The sequence below is a fragment of the Phlebotomus papatasi genome, chromosome 2 (assembly GCF_024763615.1).
Source record: "Phlebotomus papatasi isolate M1 chromosome 2, Ppap_2.1, whole genome shotgun sequence".
NCBI classification, from domain to species: domain Eukaryota; kingdom Metazoa; phylum Arthropoda; class Insecta; order Diptera; family Psychodidae; genus Phlebotomus; species Phlebotomus papatasi.
The window spans coordinates 60,613,706-60,630,124 of NC_077223.1; the positions used below are offsets into that span (position 1 = coordinate 60,613,706).

Here is a 16,419-nt window from a genome sequence, read left to right on the forward strand (position 1 = left end):
TGTATGCAAATAGTAAAATTTGGTCAGTAAAAAGTTAAGTTTGCTCAGTAAAAACTTCCAATCCATCAGTAGAAATATTCCAAATGATCAGTAAAAAATTGCAAAGTGTTTAGCACTAAATTAAAAATAGTGGCCAGCAAAAGTTAAAATGTGTTGAGTAAAAATAAGAAGTGGTCAGTAAAAAACATAAGTTGGTAAACAAACACTTTATCCAGTTTTAAGCCTCGATCAGCCTATAGAGGTGCGATTATTGTATTTTATTATTGTTATTAAGGATAAAAATGGACGAGAAATGCATAAAAGTCTCAGAAAAATTTTAAAGTTGATTATCTCGGAAACTATGAGAGATAGGGGCCTCAAACTTTACATCTGTTTAGGGCCTTCTTCAGGCTTGAGATGTGCAAAATTACACTTGGAAGTGAGGAAAATTAGGTGAAATTGCAAGAAAAGAAAATACAGTGCGTGAAAACACACAAAATATTTCGAAGTTTGCGAAAATCCGCGAAAAATTCAGCGGTCCGCGAAAATCTACAGGAAATTTTTATTTGTCCAATTTTTATTTTATTGTAAACATTTTATTTTATAGTGCTCATTTTGAGTTTTTTGGTAATCAATTTTTTATTTTTTACTGACTACTTTTTAATTTCCATTGCTCATTTCCATTTTGATAATTAACCATTTTTTATTTTTTACTTACCATATTAAAATTTTTTGCTAACCAATTTTTTTACCGGCCAATTTATATTTTCTTCTTAGCAACTTGAGTACTCTGGAGGTTCTTCACAAGATATAGAAAAAAAAACCCAAAGATCCGTGATTTCTTGGAGAAGGGATGAGGAATCCTCTGGCCAACGGTGGTATCTGGGGTGTTTTTGTCATAATATTCAAGAAAATCCCAGAAGATCTGGGATTTCCAGGAGGAAGCTCCAGAAATCTTCTGACCACAGAAGGTATCTGAATTGTTCTGGGTATAATATACAAGAAAATCCCAGAAGATCTGGGATTTCCAGGAGGAAGCTCCAGAAATCTTCTGACCACAGAAGGTATCTGAATTGTTCTGGGCATAATATGCAAGAAAATCCCAGAAGATCTGGGATTTCTTGGAGGAGGCTCCAGAAATCCTCTGACCACAGAATGTATCTGAAGTGTTTTGGGCATAATATACAAGAAAATCCCAGAAGTTCTGAGATTTTCCGAAGGAAGCAGGTGATTAGTGCTGACCAAGTTGGGTTCTTGAGGAGATTGAACAAAATATATAACCAAATTCCAAGAACCTGAGATTTTCTGGAGAAAGCAGGAGAGATGTGTCTTGACTTGGATTTTGATCTTGGATGTGTTTTCATTCATGAACAAGGAAAATCTGGCAGTTCTGTGATGTTTTGAAGGAAGAAGCTTCCTGAGCATTAAAAAATATTGAAGGAAATATCAAATCAATTTGATATTTAGAATTTCTTTGAAATTTTATTTCAATGTGACTTTGAAATTTTTTATTGAAATGATTTGGCCTAGTTTGTAGCCATTCAAAATAATGAAATAAAATATTGAATAAAATGTTCCATATTGAAACAAATATTTCAACATTTGCCTACACACTGGGCAATTTTCTTCAATATGGAAACATTTATGTCAATAAATCTTTGCAATGTGGAGGCAATCCTTGTCAATATTTGACATTAAAAAGAAATATTTCAATAAATTATGTCTAATGTATAGCCAGCTTAAATGACTGAAAGATATGGATATCTGTTCCAGGAATAGAAAATCTGCCACACAATTATATAAGAGATAATATTGGGAATGACATGAGCTATTAATTCTGAGTTCGTATACAAACATAAACCCCATAAGAAATATTCTGAAGTGATGATTGTTAATGAAACACACATTTTTCTCGATTTTTGCATACAGGCTTCACATTCAGGATGATCTGTCCAGGAAACAAAGGATTTGTCAGGCATGGCACATGGTACATTTTATTGGGGATTTAGTGGGCTATCTATTTTGGGTAGTGAGATAACTGGCAACTCCGTAGGGAAAAATTTAGTAGAAGGAAACCATTGGTGAAACACGACTTTTCTTTGAACTTGCATACATGTATCACATCCAGGATGATCTGTCCAGGAAACAAAGGATTTGTCAGGCATGGCACATGGTACATTTTATTGGGGATTTAGTGGGCTATCTATTTTGGGTAGTGAGATAACTGGCAACCCCGTAGGGAAAAATTTAGTAGAAGGAAACCATTGGTGAAACACGACTTTTCTTTGAACTTGCATACATGTATGACATCCAGGATGATCTGTCCAGGAAACAAAGGATTTGTCAGGCATGGCACATGGTACATTTTATTGGGGATTTAGTGGGCTATCTATTTTGGGTAGTGAGATAACTGGCAACTCCGTAGGGAAAAATTTAGTAGAAGGAAACCATTGGTGAAACACGACTTTTCTTTGAACTTGCATACATGTATCACATCCAGGATGATCTGTCCAGGAAACAAAGGATTTGTCAGGCATGGCACATGGTACATTTTATTGGGGATTTAGTGGGCTATCTATTTTGGGTAGTGAGATAACTGGCAACCCCGTAGGGAAAAATTTAGTAGAAGGAAACCATTGGTGAAACACGACTTTTCTTTGAACTTGCATACATGTATCACATCCAGGATGATCTGTCCAGGAAACAAAGGATTTGTCAGGCATGGCACATGGTACATTTTATTGGGGATTTAGTGGGCTATCTATTTTGGGTAGTGAGATAAATGGCAACCCCGTAGGGAAAAATTTAGTAGAAGGAAACCATTGGTGAAACACGACTTTTCTTTGAACTTGCATACATGTATGACATCCAGGATGATCTGTCCAGGAAACAAAGGATTTGTCAGGCATGGCACATGGTACATTTTATTGGGGATTTAGTGGGCTATCTATTTTGGGTAGTGAGATAACTGGCAACCCCGTAGGGAAAAATTTAGTAGAAGGAAACCATTGGTGAAACACGACTTTTCTTTGAACTTGCATACATGTATCACATCCAGGATGATCTGTCCAGGAAACAAAGGATTTGTCAGGCATGGCACATGGTACATTTTATTGGGGATTTAGTGGGCTATCTATTGTGGGTGGTGAGATAACTGGCAACCCCGTAGGGAAAAATTTAGTAGAAGGAAACCATTGGTGAAACACGACTTTTCTTTGAACTTGCATACATGTATGACATCCAGGATGATCTGTCCAGGAAACAAAGGATTTGTCAGGCATGGCACATGGTACATTTTATTGGGGATTTAGTGGGCTATCTATTTTGGGTAGTGAGATAACTGGCAACCCCGTAGGGAAAAATTTAGTAGAAGGAAACCATTGGTGAAACACGACTTTTCTTTGAACTTGCATACATGTATCACATCCAGGATGATCTGTCCAGGAAACAAAGGATTTGTCAGGCATGGCACATGGTACATTTTATTGGGGATTTAGTGGGCTATCTATTTTGGGTAGTGAGATAACTGGCAACCCCGTAGGGAAAAATTTAGTAGAAGGAAACCATTGGTGAAACACGACTTTTCTTTGAACTTGCATACATGTATGACATCCAGGATGATCTGTCCAGGAAACAAAGGATTTGTCAGGCATGGCACATGGTACATTTTATTGGGGATTTAGTGGGCTATCTATTTTGGGTAGTGAGATAAATGGCAACCCCGTAGGGAAAAATTTAGTAGAAGGAAACCATTGGTGAAACACGACTTTTCTTTGAACTTGCATACATGTATGACATCCAGGATGATCTGTCCAGGAAACAAAGGATTTGTCAGGCATGGCACATGGTACATTTTATTGGGGATTTAGTGGGATATCTATTTTGGGTAGTGAGATAACTGGCAACCCCGTAGGGAAAAATTTAGTAGAAGGAAACCATTGGTGAAACACGACTTTTCTTTGAACTTGCATACATGTATCACATCCAGGATGATCTGTCCAGGAAACAAAGGATTTGTCAGGCATGGCACATGGTACATTTTATTGGGGATTTAGTGGGCTATCTATTTTGGGTAGTGAGATAACTGGCAACCCCGTAGGGAAAAATTTAGTAGAAGGAAACCATTGGTGAAACACGACTTTTCTTTGAACTTGCATACATGTATGACATCCAGGATGATCTGTCCAGGAAACAAAGGATTTGTCAGGCATGGCACATGGTACATTTTATTGGGGATTTAGTGGGCTATCTATTTTGGGTAGTGAGATAAATGGCAACCCCGTAGGGAAAAATTTAGTAGAAGGAAACCATTGGTGAAACACGACTTTTCTTTGAACTTGCATACATGTATGACATCCAGGATGATCTGTCCAGGAAACAAAGGATTTGTCAGGCATGGCACATGGTACATTTTATTGGGGATTTAGTGGGCTATCTATTTTGGGTAGTGAGATAACTGGCAACCCCGTAGGGAAAAATTTAGTAGAAGGAAACCATTGGTGAAACACGACTTTTCTTTGAACTTGCATACATGTATCACATCCAGGATGATCTGTCCAGAAACAAAGAGATTTGTTAGGGAAAATAAATCCTTTGAAATGGTTACTTACCAGAGAACTCGTTCAAAATTTTTTTTATGTTCGTAAAGAATTTTCAGAGAGAAAAAGTTGGGAAATTGTTACATATCAATTTCTTTTTAGCCAAGACACACACCATAATTTTCAATGAAAAACAGATTTTCCGCAATTTTCTTTTCATTATTATATAATTATTTCAATTTTTCTGTGTTTTTTAGCCGAGACACACAAAAAAATATTTGAATTTGCAACGGTTTTTCTTAGCCAAGACACAAACCCGCGTTCGGCTGGCCTTCGGCCAGCTTCAGGGAGGTTGACCGGGCAATTGCTTTTTGCTTTTTGTTCAAGGTATTTAAATTTGGCTAATTTTACTAAAATATCATTTTCTTTTTACAGAATATTGTCTAAGAGAACGGAAAAAGATCAAATTGATGCAAAAATTGGTTTGATGCCTCAATTTTTGGAATATTTTTTCCACATGTAAAAAAGCAATGAAGGAGTAAAAAAGCAATGACCATGTAAAAAAGCCCAGTCTGTTCGATGTGATTATATTACGAAAATCAATAATTCATAACACAATAGTGTTTACATAAACATAAGACTCGGAATTTTGGCTGCCACCTGTTCCACGGGCCAATAGTATTAACCGTATTAACTCTTTCCGGACCACAACATATCCAGCGAACGAATTTCAGTTAAACTCACTTTATTGTAAGTCTTAGTGGTCAAATACGATACTTTTGTAGAGAAAGAATTTTTTTCCGCCTGTGGGAAATTGGAAAACTCATGGGTACACTCGTTCCCAAAAGAACGAAAAGGAGACAAACTTCGATTGTCCAAAAGTCAATAATATCAATTTTGTGAATTATTTTTGTGAGAATACCTTACGATGACGTGCTAGACTGATTTCGACATATTGAACCATTTGAAAATTCTGAATTGTTGTTGTTTTCTTAATACTATTGGCCCGTGGAACCGGTGGCAGCCAAAATTCCGAGTCTTATGTTTATGAAAACACTATATTGTGTTATGGATTATTGACTTTCGTAATTTAATGTAGTCAACAATGATATTCACGATCATTCCATATGCTTTCATAACCTCAAAAACCTAATAGAGCCTCTAACAAGAAAGTTCTATATTGACATTGTTAAACACTGAATAAATGTGTAATTTTAATAGAAAAATTTATAACAGAAAAAGTAAACATCCACACTCACGACAATTTCCACAAAAGTCCATATTTGCTCCAATTTCTCATAGTTTTCTTTATCCAAACTTAAAAAAATTAATTGTTAGGCCACTAAATAATTATTGATGATATTACACTAAAATTTTGTTATTTTTTAAATTCTTGAAATAAATTTGAGTTTATTACAGTGGTCCCATTTTATTGTCCGAACACATTACACTGCCCGCTTTCTAATCCGGATGATTAGGAGACAATCTGACAGATATCCGCTTCGTAATCCGGATGATTTTTTTTTTAATTTGTTCAACGTCTCGAAAATACAATACAAGGTTTTTTTTCTAGAATTAGAATAAAAGTTTTAAAGAAGCTTAAAAAGACATAATCACATCGAACAGACTGGGCTTTTTTACATGGTCATTGCTTTTTTACACGTGGAAAAAATATTCAAAAAATTGAGGCATCAAACCAATTTTTGCATCAATTTGATCTTTTTCCGTTCTCTGAGACAATATTCTGTAAAAAGAAAATGATATTTTAGTAAAATTAGCCAAATTTAAATACCTTGAACAAAAAGCAAAAAGCAATTGCCCGGTCAATTGCTTTCCCTTGACAATTCCATATTACATAGTCCGTTAACATTCTCTATTTGAATTCACTGTTCGAAATTTCATCGACCACCATCGAAATCAGCTGATGCCAGGAAAAATCAAAACAAAGGATATTTTACTCATAAAACTCTTGTGAAAACTTTTGAAATACATTTAAAATGAGTCTAGGCTTAGTGAAATTAAAGTTTAGTATAAAATACATGTGAATAATGTGAATTACATTGTTTTGAACAACTGAAAATATTTCCCGCCTTGGACATTTTACTTACACTGGATGGCGCTGTTCTCACTGAGTTATCTAATCGAAAAAATGAAGGTGTCATATCACTTCTCCATTGCTTTTTTGAAAATCGATTAAAAGAGCAATGGCCCAGTCTGTTCAATGCTAATTAGAGAATTCTATGCTATTATACTTCATTTATTAAACAAAAACATCACAGGATAATTCATTATCATCGCTGAATACTCGTGCATACATAACCTCAAAATGATTTAAAAATGTAACCGTCGATAACTCGTCCGGATTACGGCGATCCGGTTTAGAGAGCGGGCACTGTATCACTATTCACGTACTATATGTCAAAATAGAGATCTCTAATGGCCGAAACAACACTTTTTCGACGTATGGATATCATTTGAACATTTCTAACATCAAAATTATTTCAAAGCATTGGAATAAAAAATTACAAGAGTTAAAAAAGTAGGCTTATCAAAGGTGGTCCTATTATTTTTGCCACCACTGTACATCAATAAATAAGAAAAACAAATCATAAAGTTCTGGAAGTTACCGCAAGTTACAGAATGGAAGATATGAAATTTCTAAAAGTTTTTTGTCTTTTGTGTTTTCATGTTGAATATTTTTCCATGAGTAAACAAAAACAAATTAATCTTTTAAGCTACCCAAGAAGGTATTCAAGTGTATCAGTTAACATATTGTCACGTGAGATATTGAAAAAAATATTATAAATAATAAAATATTTTTGCTATTCCACCGGAAATTAAATAACTGATAAATCTGTCGAATAAAATATTTTACGAGAATTTCAATATAAATTGTGAATTAAAAAAAAAAATACTGCATTTTGTTTTCATCCAATTTTTCCTTTTACATGATTCACCCTATATACAGAAGAAAATTAATGTCCAAGCTTTCCCATTTTATTGGAAAATCAATAAACGTCTCTCTCCCTTTCACAAACACACAATTTACTTGGCATTTAAGCTCAAGTGCTCTTATTCTGGTTTGTTTTGATTCTTACTGAGATATTTTGTGTTTTTCGATGACTCTGATATTTACAGTTCATGAACCCCAGAGTTCTCTTTCGTCACAGAGAAAAATAGAAAAGCAAATTGTGTTTACGTTGCTTCCATTCTCCGAATCCAGTAAAAAAATATAATAACAGAAAAAAAGGGAATAAAAGTCTGGGAACTGACCTGTTGAGGCTGAGGTTGTGGCGAATGGAATTCTGCCATCCTTTGCTGTCGATGGTGCGGTAGTAGGGATAGGTCTTGGAGATGAAGGAGTAAATGTCAGCGAGCGTCAGTTGCTTCTCTGGAGACGAGCTGATGCTCTGCACGATGAGCTGGGCATAGCTGTAGGGCGGCTTCTTGTCGCCGTACGTGGAAGTGGATGGCGTCGCAAAGAGGTCATTCTGGAAATTGTTATTGATGCTGTACGTGGGATAGTCGCCGAAGGTCTTGCCGCCGGGGCTCGTAGGGCAACTGTTTGTCGCACTTATCGTCCCTGGTGGCGACGCCAGTGCCATCTTCTTATCCCCAGCCTCAGGGATGGTGATATTCAGTGGTTCATACACACCACCCTCCATCTTCACCACGCCCGCATCCATTGACACTTCGGCAGCTCCTGTACCCAGGGCCCTGGGCCCATCCACAAAACTGTCGAAGCGCATCTGGATATTTGTGCTTGGGAATCTCAGCATGCAGCTGCACTCCCGCAAAAGTCAAAGAAAAAGACAAAAAGAATTGTTTAAAGTTCTTTAACTCTTTTGTGTTTAATAAATACGATTCTAATTTATTTTTTAATTAAATAATATCAATAAATTTTATTTTTTTATTTTTTTGTGTTCAAAAAGTTATTTTTTCTACACTGCGAAAAAAAGAGGATGCGATTAACTTTTTTTCGTCATAATTTTAACAATCAACATTTTTTAATGTTAATTTTACACTTTTTTAAGGGTAAAATTAACATAGAAAAGGGTAACTTTAACACCTAATACACCTAAAAAGGGTAATATTTTCACCGTTTTCGGACCAATACTGCAGGGTAAAATTAACATTTCCGGAATGTTATTTTGACTTTATCGGATTTCTCTCAGTGTATTAATAAATGTAGAAAAGTAATTCCAAAAAAGAGGCTAAATTGCAATACCATATTCTTATAAGAAATTTACCGTCCTATTTACATTTTTTTCAAAAATCATTTTCATCTTTCTTAAAAGAAATTGTGCTTTTCAGGCATTTTTAATTTTTTTTGGAGATTCTCGAAAATCTGGAAAGAATTACCTGACATGGAATAATTTATGGAGTTCCACAACTATATAAGAAAAGCTTGACATCGGGTCGATTTTGATAATATTTTTCTTCATTCTCTTTCCCGATTGAAATTCTAGATGACTAATTCTTTTCTTATATAGTTACACAATAAAATAAATTGTGTTTGATTTAATGTAAAGAATTTAAATTTATTGACTTAACAGATATTTTTCATTGTATTATGACAAGCGCACAATAACTTTTGTTTGTAAATATGTTTTCGAAATTTCCCATGAGAATGAGCGAGATGACTAGGTCTAGATCTCACTCACTCTCACTGAAATGTCAAAAATGTTTACAAAACAAAAGTTATTGTGCGTTGGGCATTATACGGAATAAATGACAAAATATGAACATTTTATTTCCAGTATTTTTCTACATTGTCTGAATGGCTTGAGGAAAATATTAACTAAAAATGCTTTCTAATTGAAATATTCATTTAGTTTTCATATTCCATGTTTGAATTTGTCAAATTTTTGGACGTTGAAGGAAGTCCAAAATTTGAAGCCTCGTAAAAAGAGTAGGGGAGACTGGGGCAAAAAGTCACAAAACGGATATTTTATTTTTTTACAAACTACTCGAGCGCTTCAAAAATTTCTAATTAGTGCAGTTTTATAGGAAATTTATCGCTCTATAACTTTGTGAAAGTAATTTTCCTCTATTTTGTAAGGAAATACGTTTATCGAGCCAATTTCTAAAAGGTAATTTTGTGACTATTCTCAAAAATGCTGGGGCAAATAGTACCAGACATTGGGTATTATCATATTTTGATTCGCTTCATTACAGGCTTCCGTAAATTTGAAAAAATATCTAGAGGGCATATTTTCATAGAAAAATTAATTAATTTACACCTTTGTAAAACACCGTTTTCTCTGCGAGAAAAGTGAGAAAACGAGAAAAGTGCTTTTCAAGCTATTTTAGAAAAAAAAAACTCACAAAAGACTGCAAATCGTTTGACCAATGCAAACAACAAGCGGCGAGACATGTTAATGACGTATCTTTTCGCCGTGAGACATCAGAAATTGCTTCGCTTTTTTGTTACTTTTTACAATATACCTTTTGTTACTTTTTACCCCAAGTGGCCATTTTTAATAAAAGAATTTCTGGAGAAAAGAACTTTTGTAAAATTCTAAAATAGATAGCGGATTCGTATTCAAAAAATCCAAATTATTTAGAAAATATTCACCAGTGCATCAATTTTGGAAAATAATTAGGTAATAATTGTTATCTTCTGCAAGGAAAATATTTCAAAAATAGGGCTAAAAATTTCGATATTTTTTATTTTCTAAATTCCTTGTTCGAATTCTAAGAAACTTATGACATTGAAGAAGGTCTATCGAGGCTAACTATAGGAAAAAATTTGAGCCGATATCTTTTTTACCTTGGAAGATATTGAATTTTTGGATTTGTGACTTTTTGACCCCAGTCTCCCCTACTTAGTATAGTTTTTTTTTTTAAATTACTTTAAACAAAAGTATTTAGTTGAATCTAATTTTTTATCTAAATTTTCTTTCTACAATCTTAAAAACTGAAACAGAAACAAAACAGAAACTAGTTGTGCCCCTGTAATTTCGAATAAACGAATTGTTGCCTTAAATTAAAAATAATGTATTGATAATCCCAGTGAGCACTGTTAGTGGGAAAAACAGCGTTTTCGGCATATTTTTGCTGAATCGGTCAGCAAAAATATGCTAACCGGTCAGCTGTTCTCGAACAAAATATACTAACCAAATATATGGAAATGTCACTGCCTTGCGAGTGTCGTTTTAAAGTTAGCGGAAGTCAGCTGAAAATATATATGTTTTCAGCCAAATTGAAATTAGGTAGCATTTTAGTGCTCGCTGGAATGTTAAATATATTTTTTTTAATTTCTAATAGGTTTCTTCTAAAAATTGAATGGACAATTAGTCTATCTTATTGTATTTAATTAACCAAGATTAATCCATTCAGTCAATGTACTAAAAATACTTGAGATAGAATGTTCATATTTTGAAATTAGTTTTTGGAAAGATTTTTATCTATTATGGGGGCGCGGGAAGCCGCTGTCAAATATACGTCTTAAAGGTCACTGAATTTAAATCCTTTACATTAATACATGACAGACTATTGATTTATTGGATAGAATAACTATTCAAGAAAGCAAATTGGCAACCACAATTCAAATCAGGAAAGAGGAAAAGGCTAATTTTAACAAATTCGACGGGAAGTTGAATTTTCCGTCCGCCATTTTGAGCAAAAATTTTGCATGATCTTCAGCGAAGCAAGAAAATAATAACAAAATGTATTTTCATCTCTGTCGGACTATTTTTCCCAAGTAATTGAAGGGCTAAAGTTACTAAAGAGCCATTCCCTACATCAATTTGGATAAAAATTGCCCAGGAATAAATCATCTAAAATCACTCAATTTGCGTATGATGTATAATACCATGGTAGGGAATGGGTTAATCAAAATGTTAAGAGTTCCCTTTAATTTTGTAATAAAAAAATAAGCATAAAAATTGTGATGTTAATGTTATGGTAGCTGAAAATATTTTAAATTCTTTCAATGATATCACATTTTTTGTCTACACATAAAAATTTTCAGAAATATGTTAAATTCTCTCAGTTTTACGTTCAAGTGCATTGGAATGTGGCAATAATATAAAAAAATAGAATTTACAAAATGAATCAACAAAAATCGATCAGTAAATAAATTTAATTTGACTCCGGCACACCTTTTAGGATCAGGAAAATTTCATGAAATCAAAATTCGCAACCCTTTCTTTCTCACGCGTTTTGCATATGTTTATCTCATTCCTTCGCATTCTTCTTCTTATTCTTCTTCTTATTCTTTTAAACATCACAACAAATTAAATTTAGCATAATTGAATTTCAAGTGCAAAAGAATGAGATAGAGTAAAATAAGCTAATTCAAAACCTGCTCCAAATGGAAATTTTTCGCTACTCCAAATGGAAATGTCATTGTTTTCATGATAAATACAGAACTAAATTATTATATTTATATATTTTCTATACCACAGTTTCATTATTTAATTAAGTTTGCTCCAAATAAAGCAAAAATCCATTCATATTCAGAAATTTAGACATTATGCAAAACGTATGAGGCGAATTTTGATTTCATGAAGTTTTCCTGATATAAAAGGTGTTCCGGAGCCATTTAAAAAAAAATAAAATAAAAATGCCTGTACGACTCCATATTTATTACAAACTCTAGTTTAAACGTGTAATTTCCAATTTATTTTAATGATATTCAACTGATATTGATATTTATTTAATGATTTATTTAGCCATTTTCTGAGAAACTTGCTAAGTAGTTTTCTCACTGTTTGAATAATTTTTAAACGATTTGAATTAATTTCCCTAAAATTATTTTAATATGATGATCAAAATAATCAGAAACATTTATTATAAAATCTCTAAATAAAATGTCTTATTCCATATTTCTAAGAAAATACAGTAGAGTCTCCTAAATTCGAACGCTCGGGGGGTATTTTTGACATTTCTCACCTCCCAAATTCGAACGATTTTTTCAAAACTAACGAAATTTGTGTGAGATTAAATTGTACTTTGAATCAAATTCTCGCACTTTCTCGCAAGTTTTAGTGGTAACATACTTACTTTTCATTTTATACGATAATAATGTATGTAAACATTAAGGAAGAAGCACATAAATATGATTTTCATTCACCTATTTCTAACATAACCTCACAATTAACATTTTGAATACAAACGGCGTTCGAATTTGAGAGATTCAGATTTGAGAGACTCTACTGTAGACGAATTAGTTAGTATTAAGATAAAACTCAGTGAATTATCTTTGCACAAAGTTGCTTTACGAAAAAAAAAACAATTAATAACATTCAGTTTTACATAAATATATATATATATTGAAGAAAAAACTCAAAACACTAATTACGCAATTTTAGCTGATGCGCCAATCAGTTTGTTTTATTTCTCTCTCACTCGTAAGATTCTGTGTAAAATATGTGAGTGTGAGAAAGATGAAGATATAAATAAAGTCCAATTCAGAATTTAGGTTTATCACGCATTTTGTTTGTGTAATAAATTATGTAGATTGCTTTGAATATTCTCTCCTTTAGAAATTATTTCAAAATATCGAATTGTTGAAGAATTAACAATCTCGACTGTGTATTAGCTAAATCCTTCAGAGAAATCACAAATTGCTTCACAGTCTCTGAGAATTCCCTAGAACCTTAATGTGATTCTACCGTTTGACGTATTAATTAATTTAATTAAATCTTCAAGCGCGATAAAACAAAGTCATGAGGATCTAATATTTTTCTGTTTTAATTTCAACTTAATATCGCATGGAAATGCAATGAATATAGTTTATAAAGTTTTTAATCTTCAAAAAATAAATAAATAAATAAATTTAATAGTCGAGTTTAACCCTTTAAAATTATTTTTTTTGATTCTAATTTTTTAGACAAAAAATTAGGAACACATGAGAGGTAATGTCAAATTTCCGTCAAAACGAATTGCTCCAAAATGTGAAGAGGATTTAAGGTAGAAACACATTAACATAACTTCTATTTTGTCTATAGATGCATGTCAATCACCTTTTGTCAAAATGCAGTAGACTCTCTCAAATTCGGACATTTGGGACCAAAATGTCAACCGAATTTGAGAGAAATTCGGGCGACAAATTTTTTGAAATGCAACGATTTTTTCTTCATCTGCATGCACACATTAGGTTTACATACTCATAATTATCGTAAATTTCATGAAAACCCTTTAATAAAGCAAAGTCACATCATAATTAAGACAAACCATGGTAAATTTAAGGATATTTGCTTCATTCTATAATCAAAATCAATCTTAAAAAATATCAACAAACATTTTTCGAATTTAACTGCCACCCGAATTAAAAAGTAACCCGATCTTAAAAGAGTCGAATTAGCGAGAGTCTATTGTATCGATGTTGTTATCGTTAACTATAACTAAAATTAAAAATTAAAGGGTAGACTCTCGCTCAATCGAGCGACAAATTTTGTTGACAATTTTCACGTTTGATTATGAAGCTAATTTGCAAAAATTCGCTGTAGTTCCTCTTATTTTATCATGATTCTTTATAATTGAGCGCTTTTGTGGAATTTACAATGACTTTGACGACCGAATCTCTCGATAATTTGAATGGCATTTTGTCCCATATGCCCGATTGAGAGAGAGTTATACTGTATTTAGGATTTTATACCTCCGGTCGGTAGAGTTTCATGAAATCAAAATTCGCGTCCCTTTCTTTTTCGAAATATTTGCGTAAGTCTATCCCAACTCTTTCGAACTTAAAATTGGGCTGAACTAAATTTAATTTGGAGTAACGTACAAAAGAAGAAGAGTACGAAAGAGTAGGATAGACATATTCAAAGCTTATAAGATAGAAATGGATTCGGATGTGAAATTTTGACTTTACGAAATTTTTCTGACCTAAAAGGTGTGCCAGAACCATGATCGAATTACTTTTCAAATCTGACAGTTATATTAGAAAGTTGTTGACATTTTTCACATCTTTGTTTTTGTCTATGATTGTCAAATGATCCAAATAAGCTCAAAAATTGTCTATTAATTTGTCTTAGTTGTATTGTTAATTTTCATTATTGTAGGTTTTCACGTAATTTACAATTATAATGAGAGTGTAAAATGTAAAGAATCTCAGCTAATTGATGTGATTTCATAGATAAACAAAAGTGTTAGATTTCAAATAATTTCACGCCCGAATTTTTTCATTCATCGGATGACATATCGGTTCCTAAATCTCCGAATTTGAGAAAGCCTACTGAGACCGCTTTTTATAGCATCATAGAGATTTTACTCTGTATTAGAGCTTAATTTCCATAATTGTGTCATATGGGAATGTGTTTACTTCTTAATCAATTAAATATTAAAGTGAAAACAAAAGTCTGATAACTGAAATATGATTATGTTCTATTTTAATGCGTATTAACCATTGAAATTTCGAAAGATTTTCAGAATTTTAGTAAATAAAATTGTTTATCCTAAATTTTAATGCTGCTTTATTTGAATGAATCAAAATGCGAAATCAAATAATTTAAAATTAATTCATTAATAAAGACAAATTGCGCATTACCATCAAATGTTTTTTTTTAAGTCTTATTTTCCAATAAAATTACTTTACAAGAATAGGTAAATTTATTTATTGAAAAAAAGAAGACCGTTTTCAAATAATTACAAAATTTTAATGAGACTAAATTTTTGGTCCATTTGTTGTCACCTTAATGCAACGAAAAAATTTATTTTATAAACAATATCGCAGACTGTTCTCTTTATTTACTTTTATAAAGTCTCGAATGGTATTAAGACAAGGGCTTTATGATTTTTGCAAACAAATGAGGAAGTTATAAAAATAAGAAAATTCTAATAGGAAATGTTACTTTTTTTCTTGTACAAACCCCAATAGAAACCAACTTTTTTTTTAATGAGTTTTTGCCGCAAAATTTCAAGATATCCCCCGCAAACCACCAATTTGAGCCTGGAATAAACAAAAGTAGAAGAAAAACTACTCACGTTTTTGGTAGCTTGAGCGGTTCAAAGTAAGTCCTCTGGAATGTCTCATCCACAAAGACACCGTTCTTGCTGAAGCAGGTGAGATAGAACTCCCCGGTGGTGGCGTCATATGTGATCTGCATGTGCTTCCTGGACACAAAGATGTTCCGCCCGATCTGGTAGTTGACTGTAGACTTGGAGGATTGGCGTCCGATCACCGTCACCGCCTCCTTGATGTACAGTACATTGTCTTTGTTGCTAAGGCGAGCAATATAGGGGCCCGCCTTGAGGTCCATGGGTTCCTCCTTGGGCGTCCCCACGAATGTCCCACTTCCACCCTGTCCCGAGGGTGCTCCCAGCTCTCCGGAAGCCCCCTCGGCCACCTCCAACACCTCCTGCTGATGATGCTGCTTCACACCTCCAACCATTGTTTCCCTGCCAAACAAACATTCATCTGGCTGGTGAGAGGTCCAATGGTGCCCCCACGGGGTGCTGAGTGTGCAAAAAAGGCCGCAAAATGCACTAAAATGGACTTTTTTGCTAACTTTTTCCCACACTCAACACGTGGTGGAGGCGAAAAAACAGCCCGAAAAATCACCCCAAAGCCCACCCAGACCCCCAAACTACCCATCACTCTGTGCAATGCACCCCCATGACCACATTTCACTTACTCTTGAGTCAAGCACTTGCGATGGGGCTCAAATATTCCACTATTTCAGATTTTCAGAAATCTCTGTGTGTAAACACTCTAAACAAAACAAACAGAAGAGAGAAGAAGAAAACACGAGAATATAACCTCAAAATGTGGGGAAAATTTTTATAGCAAACTGTCACTTCAGCCACTTTGGCGCTGCAATCGCCAAAGAGATACATAATGCCTCGATAGTGGCGCCACAATTAAGAAATGGCGCGAAAATGCAAAATAATGGCCAAGATGTCTGCAAATTGAATTTGCTAAAATATAATTTTTTTGTTAAATCTAGATCAC

General features: G+C 33.5%; 1 protein-coding gene across 1 annotated transcript; it reads right to left on the reverse strand.

Annotated features, from left to right (window-relative positions):
* Nucleotides 1-4,515: 4,515 nt before the first annotated feature.
* Nucleotides 4,516-16,258, reverse strand: LOC129801002 (forkhead box protein K2). Its single transcript, XM_055845753.1, has 4 exons — nt 16,103-16,258; nt 15,453-15,866; nt 7,758-8,300; nt 4,516-4,531 (listed from the first exon to the last, which is right to left on the reverse strand). Exons 2-4 carry the CDS (start codon nt 15,857-15,859, stop codon nt 4,516-4,518), a joined length of 966 nt encoding a protein of 321 aa, XP_055701728.1. The 5' UTR covers nt 15,860-15,866; nt 16,103-16,258.
* Between the last annotated feature and the right edge of the window lie 161 nt (nt 16,259-16,419).

Coding starts and splice junctions, on each gene's coding strand:
- LOC129801002 (XM_055845753.1), bottom strand. CDS start 15,859: ATGGTTGGAGGTGTGAAGCAGCATCATCAGCAGGAGGTGTTGGAGGTG. Junction 8,301..15,452: donor CCGCTCAAGCTACCAAAAAC/GTGAGTAGTTTT, acceptor GCGGGAGTGCAG/CTGCATGCTGAGATTCCCAA.